This window comes from Culex quinquefasciatus, chromosome 2, assembly GCF_015732765.1.
Source record: "Culex quinquefasciatus strain JHB chromosome 2, VPISU_Cqui_1.0_pri_paternal, whole genome shotgun sequence".
Lineage (NCBI taxonomy): Eukaryota > Metazoa > Arthropoda > Insecta > Diptera > Culicidae > Culex > Culex quinquefasciatus.
Window position 1 is genome coordinate 95,756,992 of NC_051862.1, and position 23,514 is coordinate 95,780,505.

Sequence of the window (23,514 nt, forward strand, 5' to 3'; positions counted from 1 at the left end):
GGCAATTAGATTTTACCTTTTTAACATATTGAAATTTTTTGTGTTTATTTTTCGACATCTAAAGTTTCTTAAAATTTTGTATAAAAACCATTACACTCAAATAGAGGGTAACGAGCGGGAATTTCCGAGAAATCGACCATTTTTGGACCTCTCGATTCCCGGGAAATTTGATCGAAGCAAAATTATATAAACAAATAAAAAAAATATAAAAATTAGAAATTGTTCAGAACATTGGGTGTTCAATGTAAGATGTTCAAGTTCGAATGAACCAATGCCTCTCTTATCTTCTAATTCAGAAAGTGTAAATTTTAACTTATTAAAAATTCCAATAACTTTAATTGAGAAAACTTAAAATAATGTGGACCCCAAAATTAACCTTCAAGCATACTTAGCAGTTAGCCACAAGAAGAAATTCTAATTTTTTTTATATTTTTGTTTATTATTTCTAAGAGTATAATTTTCATATCCTCTTTCAAGCATAGCAATTCTTATAATCCATTTTTTTTTATTCTTATTATTTTAATTTCGCTGTATCAAGGTAATTTCCTTTTTTGATGTCATGGAGTAATTTTGTGTTTCGCTTAAACCTCAATATTAAATTATATCTTAGAAAAAAAACTCTGGAAATCTTTGTAAAGTCCGCCAAATGTGAACATTCGGGTTTTCCAGATCACTATTTCTTCAATGCATGTTTCCAGTTTTAAAAAAGAAAAAAAAAATATTAAAATTGTTGTTTTGAGTCGCTATTTATTATATTGTAAAAATCCCGATACTGGGAAATTATATATTAGCTATTTTGTTATTTCACAAAAATCTAATAACAAGTTCATACAACAAGTTGTATTGCAGATTCAGAAAAAATCAAGAAGTAGATCATAGTTCCCAAAAATAATGAGGCTACTAATTAACGTTTCATTAAATAAGCATGAATAAATCGTAACTGAATTCATTGAAAAGAAACACATTTATAACTTTTCATTATACATTACTGGCACTATTGGCATAGTTATAAACACTACCAGGTCCCGGGAATTCCCGGGAAATTTCCAAATTTAAATCTCGATTCCCGGGAAATTGAAAATCTCGAGAATAGTCACCCTCTACACACAAAGCTTTTAGAACCGTTTGTGTAAATGTGAAAATTTAGGCGAAATTACAATGGATAGCCCAACACATGGAATCCAAGAAATAAAAAAAATGTATGTGAAAGATAAGCAACTTTATCCATTCCATTAAAACATAACAAAACAAAAATTTTCAAGGAAAATGTTACTAACATTCTTCAAATTATTGACCCTAGAAGCAAAATTAAGTGGAACTTTGTGTTTTCACAAAAAATATTGCTGTTTTTGGAGTTGGAATTTTGCTTTGGTTTAAAATCTAATGGGTCCGCGATAATGGTGTTTCTGCAAATCAAAATTATACAAGAAATTGTATAATATTTTACTTTACGACTAAAAAGTTGGTGGGCATGCCAATCTATGCAACTTTGTCGAAGACACCCAAATTTTACTTTTTCACTCTTGCTACAAGCAAATGAATACAAGCAGCAGAATATAATATATTTAGAGCAATTTATGTGCTCTTAAAAAACCAACATTTTTATGTTGAAAAAAAAATATTTTGCTAGAAATTTAACAAAAGTTAAAGCATTTTTTGTGTTAGAAATATTCAATTTAAACACTTCAGTATTTCGAAAACGTAGCTCAATCTCAACGCAACGTTTGCATTTAAAACGATAAAAATATCTCAAATACCATTTTCTTTAAACTTGAAATATCTTATTCTTTTTATTTAAGATTTTCAATAGAAATGTGTAAATTTCAATTAAATAGCTGATTATATAAAAAATACTTCAAAACATAAAAAAGCTTGATGGTTCCTGATGCTGGAAAAAATGGTGAAACTTAAATTGAATACTGTAGTTGAAATATAAAATCTCTAGCTATTTCAAAGAATTGTTATAAAACCCTAAAATTTTTGCCACTTGAGCGCCCCCTTTGATAAATGAATTGAAAGAATTTAATTTTAAATTTAATTCTGGTACAATTATTGAAATAGTTGATTTTGGTGCCCCAAGTGTTATAAGTAATATTTGTAATATGAAAAAAAACGGAATCGACGTAACACCTTATAATGTGGCCCTCTTAAACCTTGCGGTTTCGTCAACGGATCCACAGGTGTATATCGTTCTTTTTGCGACAAGACTCCGCCTCCCGGGTCTCCTAAGAGTGAAGGTATGGGCACGGGGAGAGGGCACCGAATACCTATATTTACACTTAGAATTTTTTGCGTCCGCCCCGGGATTTGAACCGGCGACCTCTGGATTGTGAGTCCAGTGCGCGGTCCGATTGATCCACACAGGCAGACAACATTTGTAATATTCCGACCAAGATTATCGAGTTATTTTGTAGTCCTACTTTGGCGCCCCTTTTGTTCTGAATGCCTTTCTAAGATTTTATAATAACATGACAAATTTGTACAATCATCGTTTTCGGCGCCCCCCAAGGGCTGGCGCCCTTGGCGGTCGCCAACTGCGCCAACCCCTAGGTACGGCGCTGGTTTAGGCCTACAGAAAAGTCACACATTTTAATCATTTTCATTTTCATCATTTTAAAAACATCGATTCAATTATGAAGAATCGGATTTAAATCGAAAAGTTTTATGGGTTTCATCAGTTTAATTATGAAGTTTTGCTTTATTTTTTATCACCAGAGTTAATTTGAAACCCATTGAAACAGAGAGATAAAGATATTGAAAGCATGTGTAAAACAAAAAAAAACCTAGCGCCTCCATTGATTTTTTTTTTTTCTTAAAATTAATCCATGGAGGCGCATAGTATTTTTTAATAAAATCAAAGTTTGTCGAATGAAGCAACTTCAGGGAGCCCAATACCATAGCAAAACGTCAGTCGCCATAGGTTTGAAAATCTGGTTTCTTTTTACTTTCACGTTATTAAACAGAGAGAAGTTGAGAACAAGTCACTAGCGTGCCCTGCTCTTTGAGAAAGGTGAAGCAATAATATGAGCGTTTTGACAAACACGCTAGTGGTGACAGTATACAGGTTAACAAAACTTTTTTTCTTAAAATCGTGACAACTCGTGATGCTTACAAGCAAACGCCTTATGTTTATACATCATTTTTTTTTTTTTTGTAATTTTCTGGCCTTCAACTTAGTAGAACATTTTTACTCTCTAAAAAATTACCCTGCAAAGTTACATAAAAACACGAAATTTTAAAATGAAATTTATGTTCTAAATGAAAAAAATACCCTTCTGGGTTATTGCAGACTCAAAAAGTACATTAAATTCCCCATAAAGAACTCCATGGAACGGCGGTTAGCGGCTTCGGCTGCCGATCCCTCATGTGTGCTAAGGGACCCGGGTTCGATTCCCAGCCATCTCCTCTGGGTGTTCTGTGTTTGTCCCGTTTAGTTAGTAAATTTGGTCTGAAAAGACGGCGTGAAGAGAGAAAATGGCATGTGTCAAAAAACTTACGTTGAGTAACGAATTTCTGCGGATTTCGAATTGGAAAAATGGAGCTCAGATGAAAGTTTCACTCAAGTCCGTTGACGAGTTAGTTGACGGAGAATTACCCCATTATAACGGATAATTGTAAAATTTACACATTTTTAGAGTGAAACATAAAATGTTACCTTTCTTCCTTTTATGTTTTTCAAACAGTTTCGGTGAGAAATATGCACATTATTACAGAATTATCTCAAGGTTTTTCAAAGTTAAATTACTCAGAAAGAAGGGGAGTGAAAAATTTTTGAACTCTCAACTTTAATAAGTTTGAGCCACACAATACACAGAGAAAATGTGTAGATTTGAAGGTTGACAAATTGCATGATTTAATACCTCCTTTTTCCAATGTTCCAAACCTCAAATTATCTGGAATAAGTAAACTAATATACATAAAACTAACTTAATCCACCTATGTGGTTGGAGCCTTCCTCACAACAATGGCTGTACACAAGTTTCATCTATTTTTTAGATCCGGCTTCCAAAAAGTACATCGATATCACTTAAGTGGCCATATCTCGAGACAGGGTTGCCAGATCTTCAATATTTTGGGCTCGTTGGAAAGGTCTCTTGATAACCTAACCAACAATAGGTCGGATGATGGACCCGGACATAGTATACATACATTTAAGTGAGATCCGGCTTCAAAAAAGTACATCAATATCCTTTAAGAGACCATATCTCGAGACAGGGTTGCCAAATCTTCAATGTTTTGGACTCGTTGGAAAGGTCTTTTGATAACCTAACCAACGTTGGGTCGGATGATGGACCCGGACATAGTTTACATACATTTAAGTGAGATCCGGCTTCAAAAAAATACATCAATATCACTTAAGTGACCATATCTCGAGACAGGGTTGCCAGATCTTCAATGTTTTGGACTCGTTGGAAAGGTCTTTTGATAACCTAACCAACAATGGGTCGGATGGTGGATCCGGACATAGTTTACATACATTTAAGTGAGATCCGGCTTCAAAAAAGTCGTCAATATCACTTAAGAGGCCATATCTCGAGACAGGGTTGCCAGATCTTCAATGTTTTGGACTCGTTGGAAAGGTCTTTTGATAACCTAACCAACAATGGGTCGGATGGTGGATCCGTACATAGTTTACAAACGTTTAAGTGAGATCAGGCTTCAAAAAAGTACATCATTGTCACTTAAGTGGCCATATCTCGAAACAGGGTTGCCAGATCTTCAATGTTTTGGACTCGTTGAAAAGGTCTTTTGATAACCTAACCAACAATGGGTCGGATGGTGGATCCGGACATAGTTTACATACATTTAAGTGAGATCCGGCTTCAAAAAAGTCGTCAATATCACTTAAGAGGCCATATCTCGAGACAGGGTTGCCAGATCTTCAATATTTTGGGCTCGTTGGAAAGGTCTCTTGATAACCTAACCAACAATGGGTCGGATGATGGACCCGGACATAGTTTACATACATTAAAGTGAGATCCGGCATCCAAAAAGTACGTCAATATCACTTAAGTGGACATATCTCGAGACAGGGTTGCCAGATCATCAATGACCCGGACATAGTTTACATACAGTTAAGTGAGATCCAAATACATGTGAAAACACATTTTTATATATAACTTTTGAACTACTTATCGAAACTTCAATCTGTATAAAACTCGATCTATGGGACCCTAAACCAAATCGAATGCAACAAGTTCGGGTCAAATCGGTTCAGCCAGTGCCGAGAAACATGAGCTAGTTTGTTGGTCACATACATACATACACACACACATACACACAGACATTTGTTCAGTTTTCGATTCTGAGTCGATATGTATACATGAAGGTGGGTCAACGACGTTTTTATACGAAGTTCATTTTTAGAGCAGGATTATAGCCTTACCTCAGTGAGGAAGGCAAAAAGTGTAAATATTACTTTTTCGGACATCCATATGAGTTTTGGTGATATTCACTTTAAGTTTATTTCATTTCAAACTTGGGCTACAAACGGTTGCAACGAATTCATGTAACAAGTGAACAAGTAAATTTTAATTCTTAACGGTACAGACACAGAAGTGTACTGCATTTAACGTGTGATACAAAAGTGATTATAATTTATTCAAACTTGGTGTGGTGATAAAAGCTCCATGTTACAGTAATTCACCATTTTATTGCTTGATTCTCAACAGCAGCATCAAGAACGAGTAAACCGATTTGTGGACCTAAAAGTTGAAATATCTCATGCTTGATAGTTAATTTTATACAAGATGAGCTACCTGTAAATACGTTGCCACATTCAGCTTAACCATAGCGGCTGATAGCAGAATCGGATTCTGCGCTGATGCCAGAAACAAAATGGCAAACTTTTGGTTGGGAACCGATAGCCGATACCAGCTAAAGGAGTCAATCTCCTTCATCAGAAACTCTGTCTGCAAAAGAGTTCACTTGGAGTCATAGCACTGGAAAATTTCAAACTCACCTTTGATTGCAGCGCAGTTCCAAGAAAACACATGTAGAATATTTGCGCTGAGCAGAAGCAAAAAACCAGGACGCCCATGTACCAGTTGATCTGTAATCAAGGAAATTGTTGAAATTGAAAATTATTTTGGAGTAGATATTACCAGAACAAAAGCTGCCAAACAAATCGACATGCAAAAATACAGCATCGTAATCGCCATCATAAAGTAGTACTGAAACATGTTCTTAAACATTCTCATGTACGCGAAATGATGCTGATGCAGTTGGAAAATTCGTCTAAGCTGAAGCGAAATTACCTCCTCAGAGGCGTTTTTCTCCAACATTTCGTTCAACTCATTGAGAAGTCCCGAAATGGCGTCGATTTGTCCAACAGCCGTCAAAAGATACAGGATGAATGTGGAATCCGAGGAGGTCGTCAGGAAAGCTACGTAGAACCCGCAATTGACATGAAAAGCCAAATTCATGATGTAGGCCGGCCATGCATTGGAATGGGACAGTTCGAATCCAAACGGGAGGATCTTCTCCGAAACGATGGCTCCGCCGATTGCTGGGCCAAGGACGATTAGACCGACGAGAATGATGTAACAAGCGGCGGTCATCTTGAGTAGAATGTAAGCAATCGTGGCACTGGATTTGTGGGAGTTCTGAACTGTGACAGATTTGGTTGTTTCCATTTCGAAATAATCCCTATTCATTGTGTTCACTTCGACGACCTGGCTTCGGTTAATGATGAAGGTGTACACTTTCGATGCCATCTGAAAATCAGCAAATCAGACACAAATGACATTTGACCACTCTCAGATTTACCTGAACTGAAAAGCCGTGAGTCGTGATGCACAACAGCAACTTTTCGACATCATTCCGGTACCAGTAGGTGCTCTCAAAGGCCAGATAAATGTAAATGAACAGTGTGGTAATGCCCCAAATGAACCGGGGCTGCAGTCGGCTAACTTTTGGATCGAAATAGCAAATCCCCATGAAGGCGTTAAGCCGATCGATCCAGTCCACCGCTTCCAGGTAAACCTTTCCAGCGTTGGAATAATCGAACTGAAAAATCCGGTAGCGTTTTAGGCTTTCAATTAGATCCATGCTTTCAGAAGGAAATTGCAATGCACTAATGGTCAGGACATGGTGGAGCGTTACTTTTATACGAATACATTGTGCTAATTGATTATTGATTATTTGGGCTTAACAACATCATGGTTGCGAAACACGTGCAGGATAATTTTAATCATTGATCAAAGAAAAACGGTCAAGTTCATCAGAAATAATCAATTGCTATGAAATGTGTATTAATAAAATTCCAATTCGAAGAAACATATTTAAACAACATTGTGTTCGTATTAAAACATACCTAGTAAACCGAAGAAGAATTTCCAGCTAACCAAGCCTATTCCATTAAAAAAAACATATTCAATGATCCAAACACCTTCCAGAGATCTTAGATATAACGCAGTCCACAAGCATATTTCATGTGTCGGAAACTATCAGTTTTAAAAATGCCTTAAATTGCTCATTAGGGTGGGTACATTTTTCAAAAAGTTCTCGGATCAAGTTTTAGTATGCCAAATATCAGCTCATTTGGTTGTAAACTGGCTGCGCGCATCAGGGTTTTTTTTTAGGCCTATGGGGAATGGTCTGGAGAACACTTTTCCCGAAGAGAGCATATGGATTCGTTGTCCCTAGACCTGGCGTATCGGCAAACAATCCGATGTCTCCGGAATCAACGGTTTTCCCTCAAAAAGCATCACATTTTCCTTAGCATGCTATGAAAGCTTGATGAACAACGCGACGCCATACGTCAGGCAGCTACCACGTGGGTGAGAAACGGCTGGAATATTCAATTGTAAACCATCTTTTAACTAGAAAATGATCATTTCGAGCAGTCCTGATATTATTTAATCGAATTCTGAATCTATGCATAGCAAATTTGTATATTTTTGCAAATAATTCAACCACGTGGTAGCTGCCTGACGTATGGCGTCGCGATGTTCATCAAGCTTGCATAGCATGCTAAGGAAAATTTGATGCTTTTTCAGGGAAAACCGTTGATTCCGGAGAGATCGGATTGTTTGCCGATGCGCAAGGTCTAGGGACAACGAATCCATATGCTCAAGGGGGACCATACTAAAACTTGATCCGAGAGCTTTTTGAAAAACGTACCCACCCTATTGCTCATCTGCAAGTCTTTTAAATGTTATTTACTGAAAACAATGAAAATTTTAGTTGCTTCGGTAAAAAAATCAAATTGGTTTCGGTACTGGTTTTTTAAGCGATGAAAATTAGACCATTTTGTCGTTTGAAAATGGCAACGTCATTGCAAAAAAAAATGAGTTCTAACATAATTTCATCCAACTTTTCGTCTCAAAATGTTGAAAAGATTCAAGATATCTAAACAAAAAGATACTAATAACCTCTCATAAACCACAAAAAACTACTTTTGCAGTTAACGATACGTCGAAACGTGGAAAATTGGCACAAATCCCCGAGAACCAGGCACCTGAGCTATCTCTGGTCACAAATGGGTCATAACCCAGCTGGTGGCACCCACCCACGCTGGTTGAATTTACAACCCCAGCGAGCGAAGTGAAAACACTTTCACCCCGGGAACTCAATTAAGATAAGCAGCGAGGGCACCCTTCCAGAGGTCATTCGAATTATGATTTATAAAGCTGCCAGCGTTAATGTTGCGAGACATTTTGAGAAACTACACCTCGTATTCCTCTCCCTCTTTGGGAAGGCATGACCAAAAACGGACGCTTTTGCGTCCATGGAGTAAAAGAGGCCATTACAAAAAGGCTCCATCCTAGACTCCTATATATTTAGCCCAGATAAATCCGAAAAAGCGCCGAAGAAAGTCGTGTCATCCTTCTGCGTTTAATATTCATGGCATCGCGTGCGGAACATTATAGGTTATTGTCCTCTTGGAACCGGCTCCGAGGTACGGATCGCGGATTGACGAAGGTTGCGGTAGGCTTGTGTCATCGCTCAGCTTCCGAACATACGGATAAACACATTCCATTTACAGGGTGTCGTTTGATGGGAAAACTGCAAAAAACATATGCCAGTTTTTTTCACATGAATTTTTATTTTCTTTCTGCTAATAAGTTGAAAACTGTCAATTCATCGTCTCCCCTTAATTGCATTAATATTCCAAGTGCAATTTTATTCAAATGAGAAAAAAACATCAATATTTAGGCAACACCATGGTTCAGCCTAGTTCTGGTCCATGTATGACGTCGAGCCAGAGCCGGGCCGACAAGACGTCGTTATCGTGCTATATTGTCGTATGTTATTTTTTTTTTTTTGACGTTTCTAAAAAAGTGCGTATTGATGTTTGACCAAACAAAAACTAGTGCTCGCAATGTAAACAATAACAAATGTTCGTTTTGTGTAATCCAAATTCCTTAAATTCACCTGCTAAGTTCTACAATTCTTCACAAAATCAAGTGTTTCCGTACTTTTCTTCAGAAAAAAGTTACTTCTCTCTCAGATAGAACTTCTGCAATAGAGAAGTTGCTGCGTGCAGAAGAGCGTTCCCTTTAAGGGTTCCTTACTCTTCAGCAAGTAGTCCTATTTATCTATCTACAGTGAGTCAAATATTTGTCCGTACCCCCCCGTACGGAAAATGTTTGTGATATAAAAGTACATGAAATTCGACTAAAGTGCCATGTTTTATACATCAATCGACGCGGCAGAATGTCCTCTTTAAGACACTGTCATTGGATTTGCAAAAAACTTTTTCTTAAAAAATACAAAAATAGTTTACTGAAAAAAATAAAATAAAGAGGTCAAATAATTGTCCGTACCCCTAATAAAAGTACAAAATCTGATCGATTTAAGTGAATTCATTTATGAAATGTTGTTTCTGTGTCAAATACTAGTACCTCTAGCCAGTTTGTGACAACTTTGAACTTCTGATAACTTTATTAAGTTAGTTTATATTAAAAATTGGATTAAATTTAGTTTTTTAATGTAAAACTTATCAAAATATTAGTTTATAAACAACTATTTTTATAAAATTGCTATTTTATGTTGTAAGAGTCTCTATTGAACTAGTTTTAACAATATTTGTTCGAAATATACATTGTTTTCATCTTTTTTATTGACATATTTCGACCAAAAATACTATTTCGGAACAATACCGTTAAACAATCCGGATTGTCCCGGAACCGGTTTAACCCCTCGGAGGGAAATTTTGTGGTGGTCAGATAGAGGACAAAAACCCACCTCTTGCAATTTAAAGCATCCAATTTCGTCCACTACAGCCCGATTACGAGTCCCTAGTCTGAAATTTGAAATTTTCACTTTCCGTACTGAGAATTTTTGTACCGTCCTGGGACAGAATGTTTTGCTTGGGAATTTGAAAATTTCAAATTTCAGACTAGGACTCGTAATCGGGCTATAGTGGACGAAATTGATGCTTTAAATTGCAAGAGGTGGGTTTTTGTCCTCTCTGACCACCACAAAATTTCCTCCGAGGGGTTAAACCGGTTCCGGACAATCCGGATTGTTTAACGGTATTGTTCCGAAACAGTATTTTTGGTCGAAAAATGTCAATAAAAGATGAAAACAATTTATATTTCGAACAAATATTGTTAAAACTTGTTAAATAGAGACTCTTACAACATAAAATAGCAATTTTATAAAAATAGTTGTTTATAAACTTATGTTTTGATAAGTTTTACTTTAAAAACTAAATTTAAACCAATTCTTAATATAAACTAACTAAACAAAGTTATCAGAAGTTCAAAGTTGTCACAACTGGCTAGAGGTACTAGTATTTGACACAGAAACAACATTTCATAAATAAATTCACTTAAATCGATCAGATGTTGTACTTTTACAAGGGGTACGGACAATTATTTGACCTCTTTTGACTTTTTCAGTAAACTATTTTTGTATTTTTAAGAAAAGTTTTTTGCAAATCCAATGACAGTGTCTTAAAGAGGACATTCTGCCGCGTCGATTGATGTACAAAACATGGCACTTTAGTCGAATTTTATGTACTTTTATATCACAAACATTTTCCGTACGGGGGGGTACGGACAAATATTTGACTCACTGTATCTATTTTCAAACTTTTTCGATGAAAATACGTTTTTCGGAATTTTGAATACGCCATCAAACAGGATAGATCGTAAATTTTACAAATAATCTAATTTCTATCTTTTTACGGTTTTGAGCTACAAATCACAGAAAACCATGTCTTATTAATAATCCTGAAAAATGAGAGGGGTTATACAGCCCCACCGTCACGAGATATCGAAAAATGAACCTCGAATACGTGATCAGGGACTAAAATAACCTCTAAGAACAAAGATTCAAGGAAATCGATGAAGGGTCCGGGCTACTTTTTCCGATTTCGTGTGAGTTGGCGGGGAAATCCCCAAGAGACCTTTGGCTTCGTTTTAAGAAAAATTTAACTATTCAGGGATAATTGTTTATTTTCTAGGGGACCATCCATATACCACTTGGACACTTTTTTGGTAATCTCGAAACCCCCTCCCCCCCCCCTCCCTCGTGGACAATTGTCCATACAAAAAAAATCTTTTTTGTATGGAGCGTGGACAATCGCCATAGAAGTGTCCACGTGGTTTATGGATGGTCCCTAGACAGTTGGACATCCTAATCCTCACTTTCAAATTTCTTGAGAGTAATCTTATACACTTTTCCGTTGAAAATTTGAAATTTATAAATGGGTTAACTGTCAACTGAGTACACTTTTGGACTCGGCCTTCGCCGATTTGGGCCAAACTTGGAGAAAACATTCTATTATCGAAAGTTAACATAAATCTGAAGCTTGGAAACAGCCCTCCGAAAATAAAATCTGTGGATGGGTGATCCAAATCCGTGCTTCCTCGGGGCTACCCCCTGAAATCAAAGATTGACCCAACAATGGGTTAAATTTAAAATTTGGGCTCATTTTTGACCACGGGAACCCTTTCCTCTAAGGCCTTGAAGTTTATATGAGAAAATCGGGTTTTCTCGCTAATGGTTTGGTTTAATTTGAGATATGAGCAGTTTTCTATACGGAATCGGTCTTTTTTCTTTAATTTTAATTTTAGTTTTTTTTTAATCCGGCTGAATCTTTTTTGGTGCCTTCGGTATGCCCAAAGAAGCCATTTTACATCATTAGTTCGTTCATATAATTTTCCATACAAATTTGGCAGCTGTCCATACAAAAATAACATGTGAAAATTCAAAAATCTGTATCTTCTGAGGGATTTTTTTTAATCGATTTGGTGTCTTCGGCGAAGTTGTAGGTATGAATATGGACTACACTGAAAAAAAAAATGACACACGGTAAAACAATTGGTGATTTTTAATTTCACTTTTGAGCATGAGCATGAGAGATCACCCATGGTTGCCCCTCCGTTGCTGAACAGAACCGTAATATCCTTTCAGCACTACTGATTATATGCTTCGACGATCTAGTGGTGTTTCCCTTATCAACAGCATGTATGAATGCGCTGAAAAGATAAAACACCATGATTGCTAAAGCTAGATCAGTTGCGAATAGGTAACAGTCATTGGCCACCAACGGCGCCCGCCATGTCAGTTTGTAGATCTCGATTTTAAGGGACGGGAATGTTAGTTAGCGCAGGTTGCTACTAGGGCAGCTGATTTACTCTGTGCTTACACCCCACAAGCGCCAGGAACCTGAAAATTTGTTAGTAGGATAGGGTGTTTGGTCAGGATTCACCATAGAAGATGATGATGCGACCCAAAATCATAGTGTTTGTTGAAAGGTATTATGTTTTAATCTCAAGGCAAGCAATCGGATGCTGCGGATGAGTCATTTCCGTTTATCGGCTGTTAACTTTTAATTGAAATGGATTTATCTTAGACAGCCGGCTGTGGAAAGATAGAACCAAAATTATTTGTAATTAAATGATGAAGAATTTAACAGTCTGACTTTTTAATTGAGATGTTTTTACGAGTTTTACATGATTCATGTTTAGTGGGGTACTGATTAACGAAGCGAACGACGAGTTACGATGTTTATCGAGCTGAAATGGTATGATAAGGTTTTGTTGTTATTGCACACCGACGACGAACGCGAAAAACCCTGCGACCCGACCGAAAGGCATCGCAAATAAGACTGGCTCAATTGTCATCGATGACAACCAGAACCAGCCGCACTTTTACACACATACACGCACGCGAAAAAAAAACAAAAAACACACCGACGACGAACGCGAAAAAAAAACACGACCCGACGGAAAGGCATCGCAAATCAAACTCGGTGATTTTTAATTTCACTTTTTGTCACAAAAACTTGATTTGCAAAAAAAACACTATTTTTAATTTTAAAATTCAAAACTAACATTTCAAACGCCATTCAATATTACGTCATTTTGAAATGTTAGTCTTGATTTAAAATTTTTGAAAATATGGTTTTCGAAAAGAACGGAAAATTTCACGAATGTTTCATATTTTAACATTGTAAATCGGACCATTAGTTGCTGAGATATCAACATTAGAAAATGGTAGGTTGTTTGGGTGAGACTTAGAAAACATCAATTTCCCTGTGTTTTAACCTTTGCATGGCAATATCTCAGCAAATAAGGGTCGTCTCAACAAAGTTCAAAAGCAAAATTTTCTCAGCTTTTCAAAACATTTTTTTTCAATAGTGGCCAAACATGGGCACTTATTGAAAAAATTGAAAAACTTCGACTATTTTCAAAAAAGTTACCTGAAAATTGCTATAACTTGAAAACGGTGCACTTTATCAAAAATTCCCTTAAGTACTTTTTTATTGCAAATTCAATTTAACATGGAAAAATGAAGTTGAAAATTTTTTGCAAGCAATATTTCGATTTTTTGAAAAAATCTAAATTGATTCAAAAATTCATAACTCGGTCAAAGATTTTTTGCCCATTCTGGAAATTTCTGAAAAGTTGGCATTTAATGTCTTCTAAAACAAATAAAAAAAATAATAAAAATAGTGTTTTTTTTTTTGCAAATCAAGTTTTAGTGACAATAAGAGAAATTGAAAATCACCAATTTTTTTAGCGTGTATATTTTTTTTTTCAGTGTAGTTCGTATACCTAGATACCTACAACTTTGACGAAGACACCAAATCGATCAAAAAATTCCTTCAAAAGATAAGATAACTTATGATGCAGAATGGCTTCTTTGGGCATACCGAAGGCACCAAGGTTCAGCCGGATTAAAAAATACAAAAAAAATAAAATGACCGAAATTGCTGATATTCAATAATTTTAATGTAAAATTGGCTGGGGAACACAATGGTGCATCAAATACAAATAAAATAAAAATAAGGAAAGAGTCAAAATCACGTTTTAAAAAATAAACTGCAATTAAATAATTATGAAAAAAGAGGAAGGGTTCAATTGGCATCAAACTTGGGATTTATGTAAACTATCGATAGATGAACTTTCCCTCCAAGATTGGTCCAAATCGGTGTAGGTTGAGTCTAAAAGTATACACAGTTGACTTGGAATGACGCAAATTAGGATAACTCAGGTTGTAAGAAAAAATAACCCATAGATTTTTTCAGCGTTTCCCGGAGTCCTGAGTTGTAACCGAAACTGTAAACAGTAGACGTGCATGCAAGAATGACAAAATGGCCTCTGAATAAAATTTCATTTGGCAACTTGTCGCTATTGCTATTCTTATGAGAAGTGACAACATTGCACGGAGTTTTTACAATTTTTGTTGAATATTTCAGAATTGAAATCGAATTTTGGATACCTGTGAAGGTCAAAAAGCCCTGAACAAAATTTAGGCTAAAATGCACGTGCACCACAATAGCACGACCACGACGAAGTATTCTTCGGCATCTCCATTTGGGCGGTTGTTGTGGCCAAAGTCGTGCGTCATCGTGCTGGCTGATGTATGGGCTCCAATGATGTGATTTATGGTATTGCTCGCTTATTTAGCCACATTCATTCAACAACTGGGTGGACAGAGCATTCTTGAGGGTGGAAAGTGTCCTCTCACAAGCCTGTTCGAGCATCTTGCTCAAGAATCTAAGAAATAACTAAATAATCGATGCCATTCCCAAAGAATCGATGTAGATGTTTGATTTTTTGTGTAAAGTGAGAAACATGTTTAAAAGATAAGCTTTTCAGACATGCGAAAGCAAAGCTTTACTTTCTGGGTTATTTATGTTGCCTTACACCATGTATACTATTGATAAGATTTGTATGTTTGGAAAAGCTTTGATATTATTCCAACAATAAAACCTGCCAACCCAGTAAAATGATAAATTCCGTAAATGTAACTCGCACATAAATTCTCACGACGAAGTGATTCCATCGAAGCTAATGTTTCACTTTATGGCGCGTGATTGTGATTCGTGCAGCTCCCTCCCTTCCACGTGGAGCTACGTGGAACGTGGTGACGAATATTCATACTCACCCTCGTCGTCTTCTGTCGTCTGTCGTCTTGTAGTGTTTAGTGCTTGAAGAAGCAGCTTAATTTACTTTTTCACGCTCCGTGCCTGGCGTTCCCGTGATTTGTGGGAAGGAGGTCTGAGCTCTGTTGATGTGGGAAAGCTTTTAGCGATGGGTTCCATTTTTATTATCATGTTGCTTGGCTCGGTTTCTTTGTCGATATTTCAGCATTACGGTGGTATAGACTAGAATGGGTTACACGTGTATTTTTGAAGCTATGTTATCATGTTTGTTCAGATTTATTGTTTAATTTTAAATAAAATCAGTATTGATCAGATTTACGATAAGTTTAAAATAATAGTTTATCTTGTTATTTTGAGAAATAATTTGATATTATACAACAATATCAAAAAACTGGATTTGTTCAAAGACAAACTATTTGTTGGAGCATACAAAAAGTATATCACGTGTGCACAATAAATCCCAAAAATGAGATAGCATTCCTCCCATAACATATTAGCGAAATAAAAAGCAGATGATCTGACGTGGATATCTCTAAAGATGAAGTTTTCACAGAGGAATTAGTTGCTGCCACATATAAATAAATAGATAAAACCATTTTGACTCACGTTTTTAGCTCTGCAACAATAATGCCACCACCACTCTTGCCTACCACCAACCAACACCTTATGAATGCACAATAAAACATAAACGTAGTTACGACTCACGTTTTCACAGCAAAGATTCAGCTTCCAAAAAACAAACTTAACAATGAAGAAGAAGAAGATCCCCAACGCTGAGTGAAAATAGACCATCATCGTCCTTTAGACTACAATAGTCCGTTTGAAAGTGATATTTATATATACAACACACACTCCACTCATACTTTTTATAACAAGCAAATATTTTAACAAAAACATGAAGGGTAAAATTCAAATTCAAGTATTGTTTATTATTCATGCAATGTTTTGCTTTTCCATCTTTTTCTTCTTTCTCTCGTTTTTGCTCTTTTTCACTCCTCAAAATATCTCCTCCGAAACGATGCTGCTCGGGATGCCCAACCTGAAAATTCCACGCTGGACCACGGAATTTCGGCAACACCCCTCCACCCTCACCACTGCTCCACGTGGACCGGAAAACGGAAACCATCCAACTGCATCCAACTGGGAACCAACCGACCAACATTTTCACCCCCACAATCCAACACAGGGGGCCGGTTGTACCGCCCTGCTGGTGGCGGTCGTGTCCAGGAAGCTCGAGTTGACGCGGGCAGAAAAACACGTGCACAACTTCATGATGGACACGCAGCTGACGAAAAGGGTAAGTGCCGCTGCGAGTGCGGAGGATATCAATCAAATGCTGAAATTTTTGTTGGCATTTTTTTGTTGATGTGAGGAAAAATATTCCTCTGACCATTGCTGACATTGCTGACACTCGCTAATGGGATGTGTACACAGTTAGCGAGGTTGTAAAAAACAGTTATTTACGACACAGAATTGGGTGAAATAGTTCGCTTGGCCAGATATTCTGGAAACTGATACATTGTTTTTTTTTTTTCAATTTATAAATATTTCATGAAGGAAAAGAATTCCTGCAAAACATACTCACATAATATTTTAAAAAGCTGAATTTTGTTCCTAAAGTTTCGACTTTTTTGATCCGATTGCTGGATGCTTAGATTCAGTATGTTCAAATTTTCCCGGGCAGACGGTAACAACAAAATTCATGCCATTTCAATAACAAATACTGTTAAAATAACAGAAAGTGTTATGAAATATTCTTGCAAAATCCATTTTTGCAAAAGAGTTCAATAACAGTTTATGTCATAATATCAAAATTTGTTATTGGTCTGATATTGGTTGAAAGCCAAAACAACTTGAGAATAACTTTTTTTGTTATGTAAGAATACCTCTATTTGTTATTGGGATGATCGGATTAGTTGTTTCTGAGTTAGTATTTGTATTTGAAGTATTGTTTTGGTTTTGAACGATTGTGATTGGCTTCCAAGCAGATGATTTTGTTTTCACTTTTTTTACGCAGACATAGGCAAATCGAGTAGATCAATCGTCTGTAAAAAACCAGCTGTTTACCACGTGCTCGTGGTATAACAAAGAACACTGCTGATTTAGACAGACGAATCGTTCTACTCGATTTCCCTATGTCTGCGTGTAAATTATGTTACAAACTTACACACTTTCGCGCGTGAGTATCTCTATACCTCTATTTGTTATTGGGATGATCGGATTAGTTGTTAAAATAACAAAAAAAGAATAACAAAGATTTGTTCGAAGAATAACTCAAAATGTTATTAATCTGTTATTACAATAACAATTCAACAATAACAAAACTTGTTATAAATAACATAAAATGTTATTGGCCTAGTATTTTCAAATATCAAAAAACGTTATTCCCAAGTTATTTCCGTTTGCTCGGTATGTGTAATTTTAGTCACTTAATTCACCCTCATTTTTGAACTTTGAGTTTGTCTTACGTATAGACAAACAAATGCTGAAAGCTTCAACCAAATCGGGAACCTCGATACAAACTTTGTCAAACTTAAGAAAAACTTTAAAATCATTTTTTTCATTTTTTTCCAGAAATCATATTTTTTCAAAAATTCACTCACTAAAAAATTCCTCAACTAAGACATTTAGAAAATAAAAAAAAAAGTTTTTTTTAATTTAACTTTGAGTAATAAAAAGTAAAAGAAAGGATCAAGATTTTTTCAGTGTATCTTTTTTTCTAAACACGCAGTGATTCCACGTCAAACCAGCAGGATCTTAATCAAAAGTGCTGTTATTTGGATCAAGTTTGGCTTGGGAGTTCCTTGACCAAAATAAATAATAAAAATTTGTGATTTGGGTGGTTCTTTTCTTATAAGGGTGTCAAATAAAAGGCGTTTTATACGATTATCGCAAAAACCACCACATTTATGATAATATTTTACATAAAATATACAAAAAATGTGAATGTTCATTCACAGGATTCTAAGATATGATATTCGAAAAAAAATCAAACGGAGTTAGTTTTCCGTCCTTTATATCTTCTTCTATAACTCTTAGTCGACCTATCCACCTAAAATTTCATCATCTTTCTTCTAAAATTTGTGTCAGTTTTCACCGAAAAATACCGATTAAAATTAAATCAACATCATTTCTCGGTGACCAAAACAACATGGGAATAAAAAAAAATATTGCTGTACACAACCTCCCTTTTGATGCTTTTTAATCCTTTCGAATAAATTTGCATTCAAATAAAAAAAAATAGTTATAACCCCTTTGCAAAATGCAGAAAACTTAAAATATTTCAAACAACTAAACAGCCTCCACACCTGTCAAGTTTAGTCTTACGTTTTAATAAAATTACAGTCAGAATTCCTATTATTGTTAGTCATTTACTTTGACAAATCGACGTCGTCGTGCTATCTTGTCGCACCCGCCATTTTGACGTTCCGAGAAAAACGCGTTTTAATGTTTGTCCTTGAATAAACAAAAACGAGAGCACGCAATGTAAACAATAACAAACACGTTTTGTTTGGCTGACCATTCTGTGCATTGTCCCGAAGTTTGGTTGAAGTTGGTTGCTGGAGTCCCGAGTTATAATTACAAATGTTTACGGTAGTCTAGCTTATACGTGCGTCAAACGCATCCTGACCTGAAATCCCTTTGGCCTTTTGTCGCACTTACATCAATTTTCAGGGAGTGACAAGATAGCACGACAAGATTGAAACTACTTTTATATGAAAAGTGACAAAAATTTTCGGAGCTTTTTTGGTTTTCATTGAATATCTTAGGATTGAAATCGAATTTTGAGGATCTGTGAAGGTCAAAAGATGTGCATTGTGAGATGCACAAAACGGCGTTCTTAACTCAATTTTGCCCAAAATGCACTTACGACAAGTTAGCACGACGGCGACGAAACGTGAGTGTTTCTAAATAATTTCTGAAAGCTTGAAAATGTACAAAATTGCAAGTAGAATCACAAGTTCAGATCCATAACTCGTATTTTACTGCAAAAGATTTCATCTGGTCCACGAAGCTTGTGAATAATGTTCCATATTACATTCAGTTCAAACAACTCGTTTTTCACCATGCTCGGCCTCCGATAAGGTGCAAGTCGAACGTCTGACAATCGAACCAAACCAAGATTCGTTTCGGCAGTCAGCCCCAGCACCTCGGGGGCATGCAAAGCCCAAAGTTAAGCGTCTGTGGCAGAAGAAATTCCCCCAAACCGGAAACCATTCACACGTTCCTCGAATCTGACTTCGGAGAAGAGGCGCTATCGAGATAAACGAATCCTACAGGAAGTGATTTTTCCTCCCCTCCTTTTTTTCTTTTTTTCGGTAATCTTTGTAACTTTTTGGGAGCTACTACGTGATGCTAATGATGATCATTCGGCATTTTAAAGGGGTGGTGATTTGGGAAGTTGTTTAAAGCATATTTCGATTTATGATTATGATCGCACTAACAAACAATGTTTCTTCAATTTCAGCTGAAAAATGCGGCAGCTAATGTACTTAGGGAAACCTGGCTGATTTACAAACACACACGATTAGTGAAACGAGTCAATCCAGGACGAGTACGAACGCATCAGAGGAAGTTCCTGTTAGCAATCTACGCGTAAGTACATTAATCCAACAAACACTCATAAAACAACCTCATAATTAGAGTACGATGATTTAGTGGTTAGGGTTAAGCAATGTACTAGTTTGTAATTAAACCTACCCAAATAACATTTGTTCCCGATAAACTGTGGATATCATCCAGGTTTCATACCCCCAGTGCAAATGTCACTGGCTAATAATTTCACTTTATCACCCAAAAGCCGGCGAGTTGATGCGTACGATTACGACTTTCATAAATCCGTGCCAAATTTATGGAGAAAACGCACATTAAATCGTGTGCGCGGACGCGTTGTAAACATCTATAAAACCCGCGCCAAATTGTTTATTACAGGACACACACAGGACTTCCGTCGGCAGGGCAGTTGAGCGATAAACTTTTAAACCACCGTTATGGACGCTCTTTGAACTGGCAAGGCTCGCATTTTGAATTCTCGACCGCGTTGACCTATTTTTGAGTGGGGAGAGTATTTAAGAGCGCGAGGTGCGAGCAATTAAATTATACTGATTAATTAAGTTTTGTCCTGTGGGTTAATTTTCCCAAATCAAGCCATTTCACTTTTAGTTTGGTTCTTAAAAAATATGAATTGCTAAAAATATTTAAAACTTAAGCAACAGGATGTAAAAAAAATCACAAAATTGCAGATTTTTTCTTAATAACCTTTATTTCACAAAAGTTCAATTTCCCAAAATAAGTATTGTTTTATATGTTTCCAATAAATTTGTCTAAAAGACACTGAAGATTGGACCACTGATTGCTGAAATATTGTACCGTCACTTAATGGACTCGGTCGTTGAAAACCCGTCGATATAGGCGACTGGTCAGATGACGTCCACCCAGTCAACTCAATCGAAATTCTGAAACGGAATTCAATTCGAATCGTTTACGTATTCCGTTTCAAACGTAACAACCGATTCCATGTACGTACCGGTTGTTGCGTTTGAAACGGAATACATAAACGACTCGAATGGAATTCCGTTTCAGAATTTCGAATGAGTTTACTGAACAGCAGCAGCTTTAATGACAAACAAACGGAACACGTGATCGCATGATGGCAGCATCGAGCCAGAATATTGGGATGATCATATGATTGAAATCGAATTATTTTTCAAGAAAAATATTATTTTGCCAACATGATAAAAAAAATGCTAGAATGATGGAGAAGTGTTTGCATTAGAGAACCTTCAAAGGGAAATGACATGGCACTCAAACACAACAAAACTCGCTCTCCCGTCTCTTTCCCGCTCATGTGCTTTTAAACGAAAGAACTCAATTTTGACAAGTAATTCAAGCGCTGCACTGAGTGACGACGCTTCTCTCTCAGGTTCTCTAGTTTGCATTGTTGGTATTCTCGCGCTCTCCCGTGAAAAAATCCTCTCTCTCGAGTTCTCGCCGCGAGTCTCGAGTTGCCGAGAGAAACTCACTGATTGCCCGTGCTCTCCTCCGCTCGCAAACGGGCTTTCTCGCGAGCCAGAATTGCCCGTTCGCGAGAAGTTGAACTTGTTAGAAACGAACAAAAAAAAACAACACAGCGATTGAAGTTACACCTCTATAGTAGAGAACCTGAGAGAGAAGCGTCGTCACTCAGTGCAGCGCTTGAATTACTTGTCAAAATTGAGTTCTTTCGTTTAAAAGCACATGAGCGGGAAAGAGACGGGAGAGCGAGTTTTGCTGTGTTTGAGTGCCATGTCATTTCTCTTTAAAGGTTCTCTACTCTATACCATCGCCTGGTTCGCATTCATAACTCTGATAAACAAATTGCTAGTTTGGGACAAACGGCTAGCACGAGGCGCTCGCGAGAGCGAGAACGCGAACGAAAATGCGAGCGCGTGCGAGAAGAGAAAAGTACTACAAGTTTGTCCTTCGCTCGCGAGCGAGAAATGCTTTCCATCTTCTCGCTCGAATTCCAACACTGATGTGTTAGAAAATAAAAATTGTCAGCAAAAATTTTTCTTTGAATTGAACACAAAAAGTTGGCACCCTTAACCCTATCCCTGACCGTTTGGAACGACCTCGAAGGATGCTAGAAATTCCAGCTATTAGCTAAATCCACGATAAAAAAAAAAACAATAAATTTTTAAGTTTTTTTTTTTTTTGTCCTCTCTACAACATGTAAAAAAATACGAATTTTGTGATTTTTTTTGTGAAAAAAAAGTTAAAATCAGCAATGTTTTGTTATGAGCAGTTTTCAATAATTCACATTAAATTTCAAGTGCTTTTGCATTATGTAAATTAAAAAAAATAATAATAATAATATTCGATATTTTGCCAAAATTTGTGCAATCCTGAAATAATGGGTGACCGAGCCACGTAGCCCAGTGGTAACGCTTCCGCCTCGTAAGCGGTAGATCGGGGTTCAAATCCCGGCTCGGACCAACACAACTGGTGATCTTTTCCCTTCTGGATTCGATTACTTAGTAAAGGGAAGGTAGTGTATCGTCACAAACTGGACCATACCACGACACCAACCTATGGAATGTTAACATTAACATTAAGTTGATTAATAAACTGTCACTGAATCCACTTTGTAAATGCCGGCCCCGATACTCTTCACGGGTGTTCCCCTCAGGAACAGGGAAAGATTTACTTTACTAAGCGAAATAAGTACATAACGAGTACATTCTGTTTAGTGCGGCCATCCCGGGAATTCCCGGGACAAAAATCCCAGGATTTTTCCAAAACCGGGAATTGCCAAATCCCGGGATTTTTCATATTTTGTCCCGGGAAACCCCGAAATTGAAAACAAACCAAATTTTGATCTTGAAATTCAGATTTGGTTGTGTAAATAGATCAACAGTTAAATATTTAGTAATCGAGAATTTTAAAGCATTAAAATTGTTAAAATTTTAGTTTACCGATCCGCAAAATGCTTTGTGTCTTAAATATTTTCTATGAAATTTTATTTATTTAAAAGAGACTTAGTATATTACGTATATTTATGACTTTAAACTTGAACAAAGTATTATATTTAAATAACTTTTCATCAAAAACCGGCATCTGGAGCAAATCAGGACAATAGTAACGAATTAAGACAGCTGCTTAAACTATTTCTTTTTAAAATAATGTTTGATTTCGGTTACAACAGGAACAGAACAAAACAATTAGTTTACCGATTTCCAGATGTATTGCTCTAAAATCTCCTATATGTATGTATGTATGCAACCGAATTGAGTTGTTTCCATGTAGTTTTAGATTTTAACATTCTATACATGCAAATTAATCGCATAGGCATTTGGAAGGTGTTAGCTCTGCCGAGCTTCGATAACCCATTTCTACGCTGGCTAGCCGAGCGCGAGGTATCTCAGCTTTCATCAACAAGCCCCGCCCAGAAGAACGTTTGCATCAATCGGATTTTAACGTTATTTAGAACTTCCGAACCCTTGTCAAATGGGCAAAAACCCAGCGCGTATATTGTTGTTGATAGTAACAGTATTCCTAATTCCAATCATAGCTCACCAAGCCGCAATGGCCTAGTGGTTAGCATTTTGCCTACCAAGTCCAAAGTCCAAAGTTTGCCTACCAAGTCCAAAGACTGTAGTCCGGATTTTCCCCAGTTGGTGTTAGTG

The 23,514-nt window shown here is 36.6% G+C and overlaps 2 protein-coding genes across 15 annotated transcripts in view; one reads left to right on the top strand and one right to left on the bottom strand.

Moving 5' to 3' along the window:
- LOC6041134 (small conductance calcium-activated potassium channel protein) overlaps positions 1 to 23,514 on the top strand; it is a 459,395-nt gene that overhangs the window by 431,703 nt on the left and 4,178 nt on the right. For all 12 annotated transcript variants that reach the window (XM_038252479.1, XM_038252480.1, XM_038252481.1 and 9 more), the window contains 2 exons: positions 16,536 to 16,646; positions 19,818 to 19,945. In XM_038252479.1, the coding sequence (XP_038108407.1) occupies positions 16,536 to 16,646; positions 19,818 to 19,945 (239 nt within the window). The remainder of the gene's footprint in view (positions 1 to 16,535; positions 16,647 to 19,817; positions 19,946 to 23,514) is intronic.
- Positions 5,431 to 16,189, bottom strand: LOC6041133 (odorant receptor 67d). 3 transcript variants are annotated; one of them, XM_038252493.1, is made up of 6 exons: positions 16,055 to 16,189; positions 6,769 to 7,008; positions 6,105 to 6,716; positions 5,963 to 6,052; positions 5,760 to 5,912; positions 5,431 to 5,705 (listed from the first exon to the last, which is right to left on the bottom strand). In XM_038252493.1, exons 1-6 carry the CDS (start codon positions 16,142 to 16,144, stop codon positions 5,652 to 5,654), a joined length of 1,239 nt encoding a protein of 412 aa, XP_038108421.1. In that variant the 5' UTR covers positions 16,145 to 16,189; the 3' UTR covers positions 5,431 to 5,651. The 3 variants fall into 3 exon arrangements, with proteins under 3 accessions (XP_038108421.1, XP_038108419.1, XP_001850434.2); XM_038252491.1 differs by having other exon boundaries at positions 15,956 to 16,189; XM_001850382.2 differs by lacking the exon at positions 16,055 to 16,189 and having other exon boundaries at positions 6,769 to 7,050.

What these genes read in the sequence shown, in the direction of transcription:
- LOC6041133 (XM_038252491.1), bottom strand. Translation starts at nt 16,144, where the DNA reads ATGATGGTCTATTTTCACTCAGCGTTGGGGATCTTCTTCTTCTTCATT. An exon ending in CTCACGGCTTTTCAGTTCAG is followed by an intron (nt 6,717 to 6,768) that starts GTAAATCTGAGA and finishes GCTGATTTTCAG; the next exon opens with ATGGCATCGAAAGTGTACAC. An exon ending in ATGTGGCAACGTATTTACAG is followed by an intron (nt 5,706 to 5,759) that starts GTAGCTCATCTT and finishes TTCAACTTTTAG; the next exon opens with GTCCACAAATCGGTTTACTC.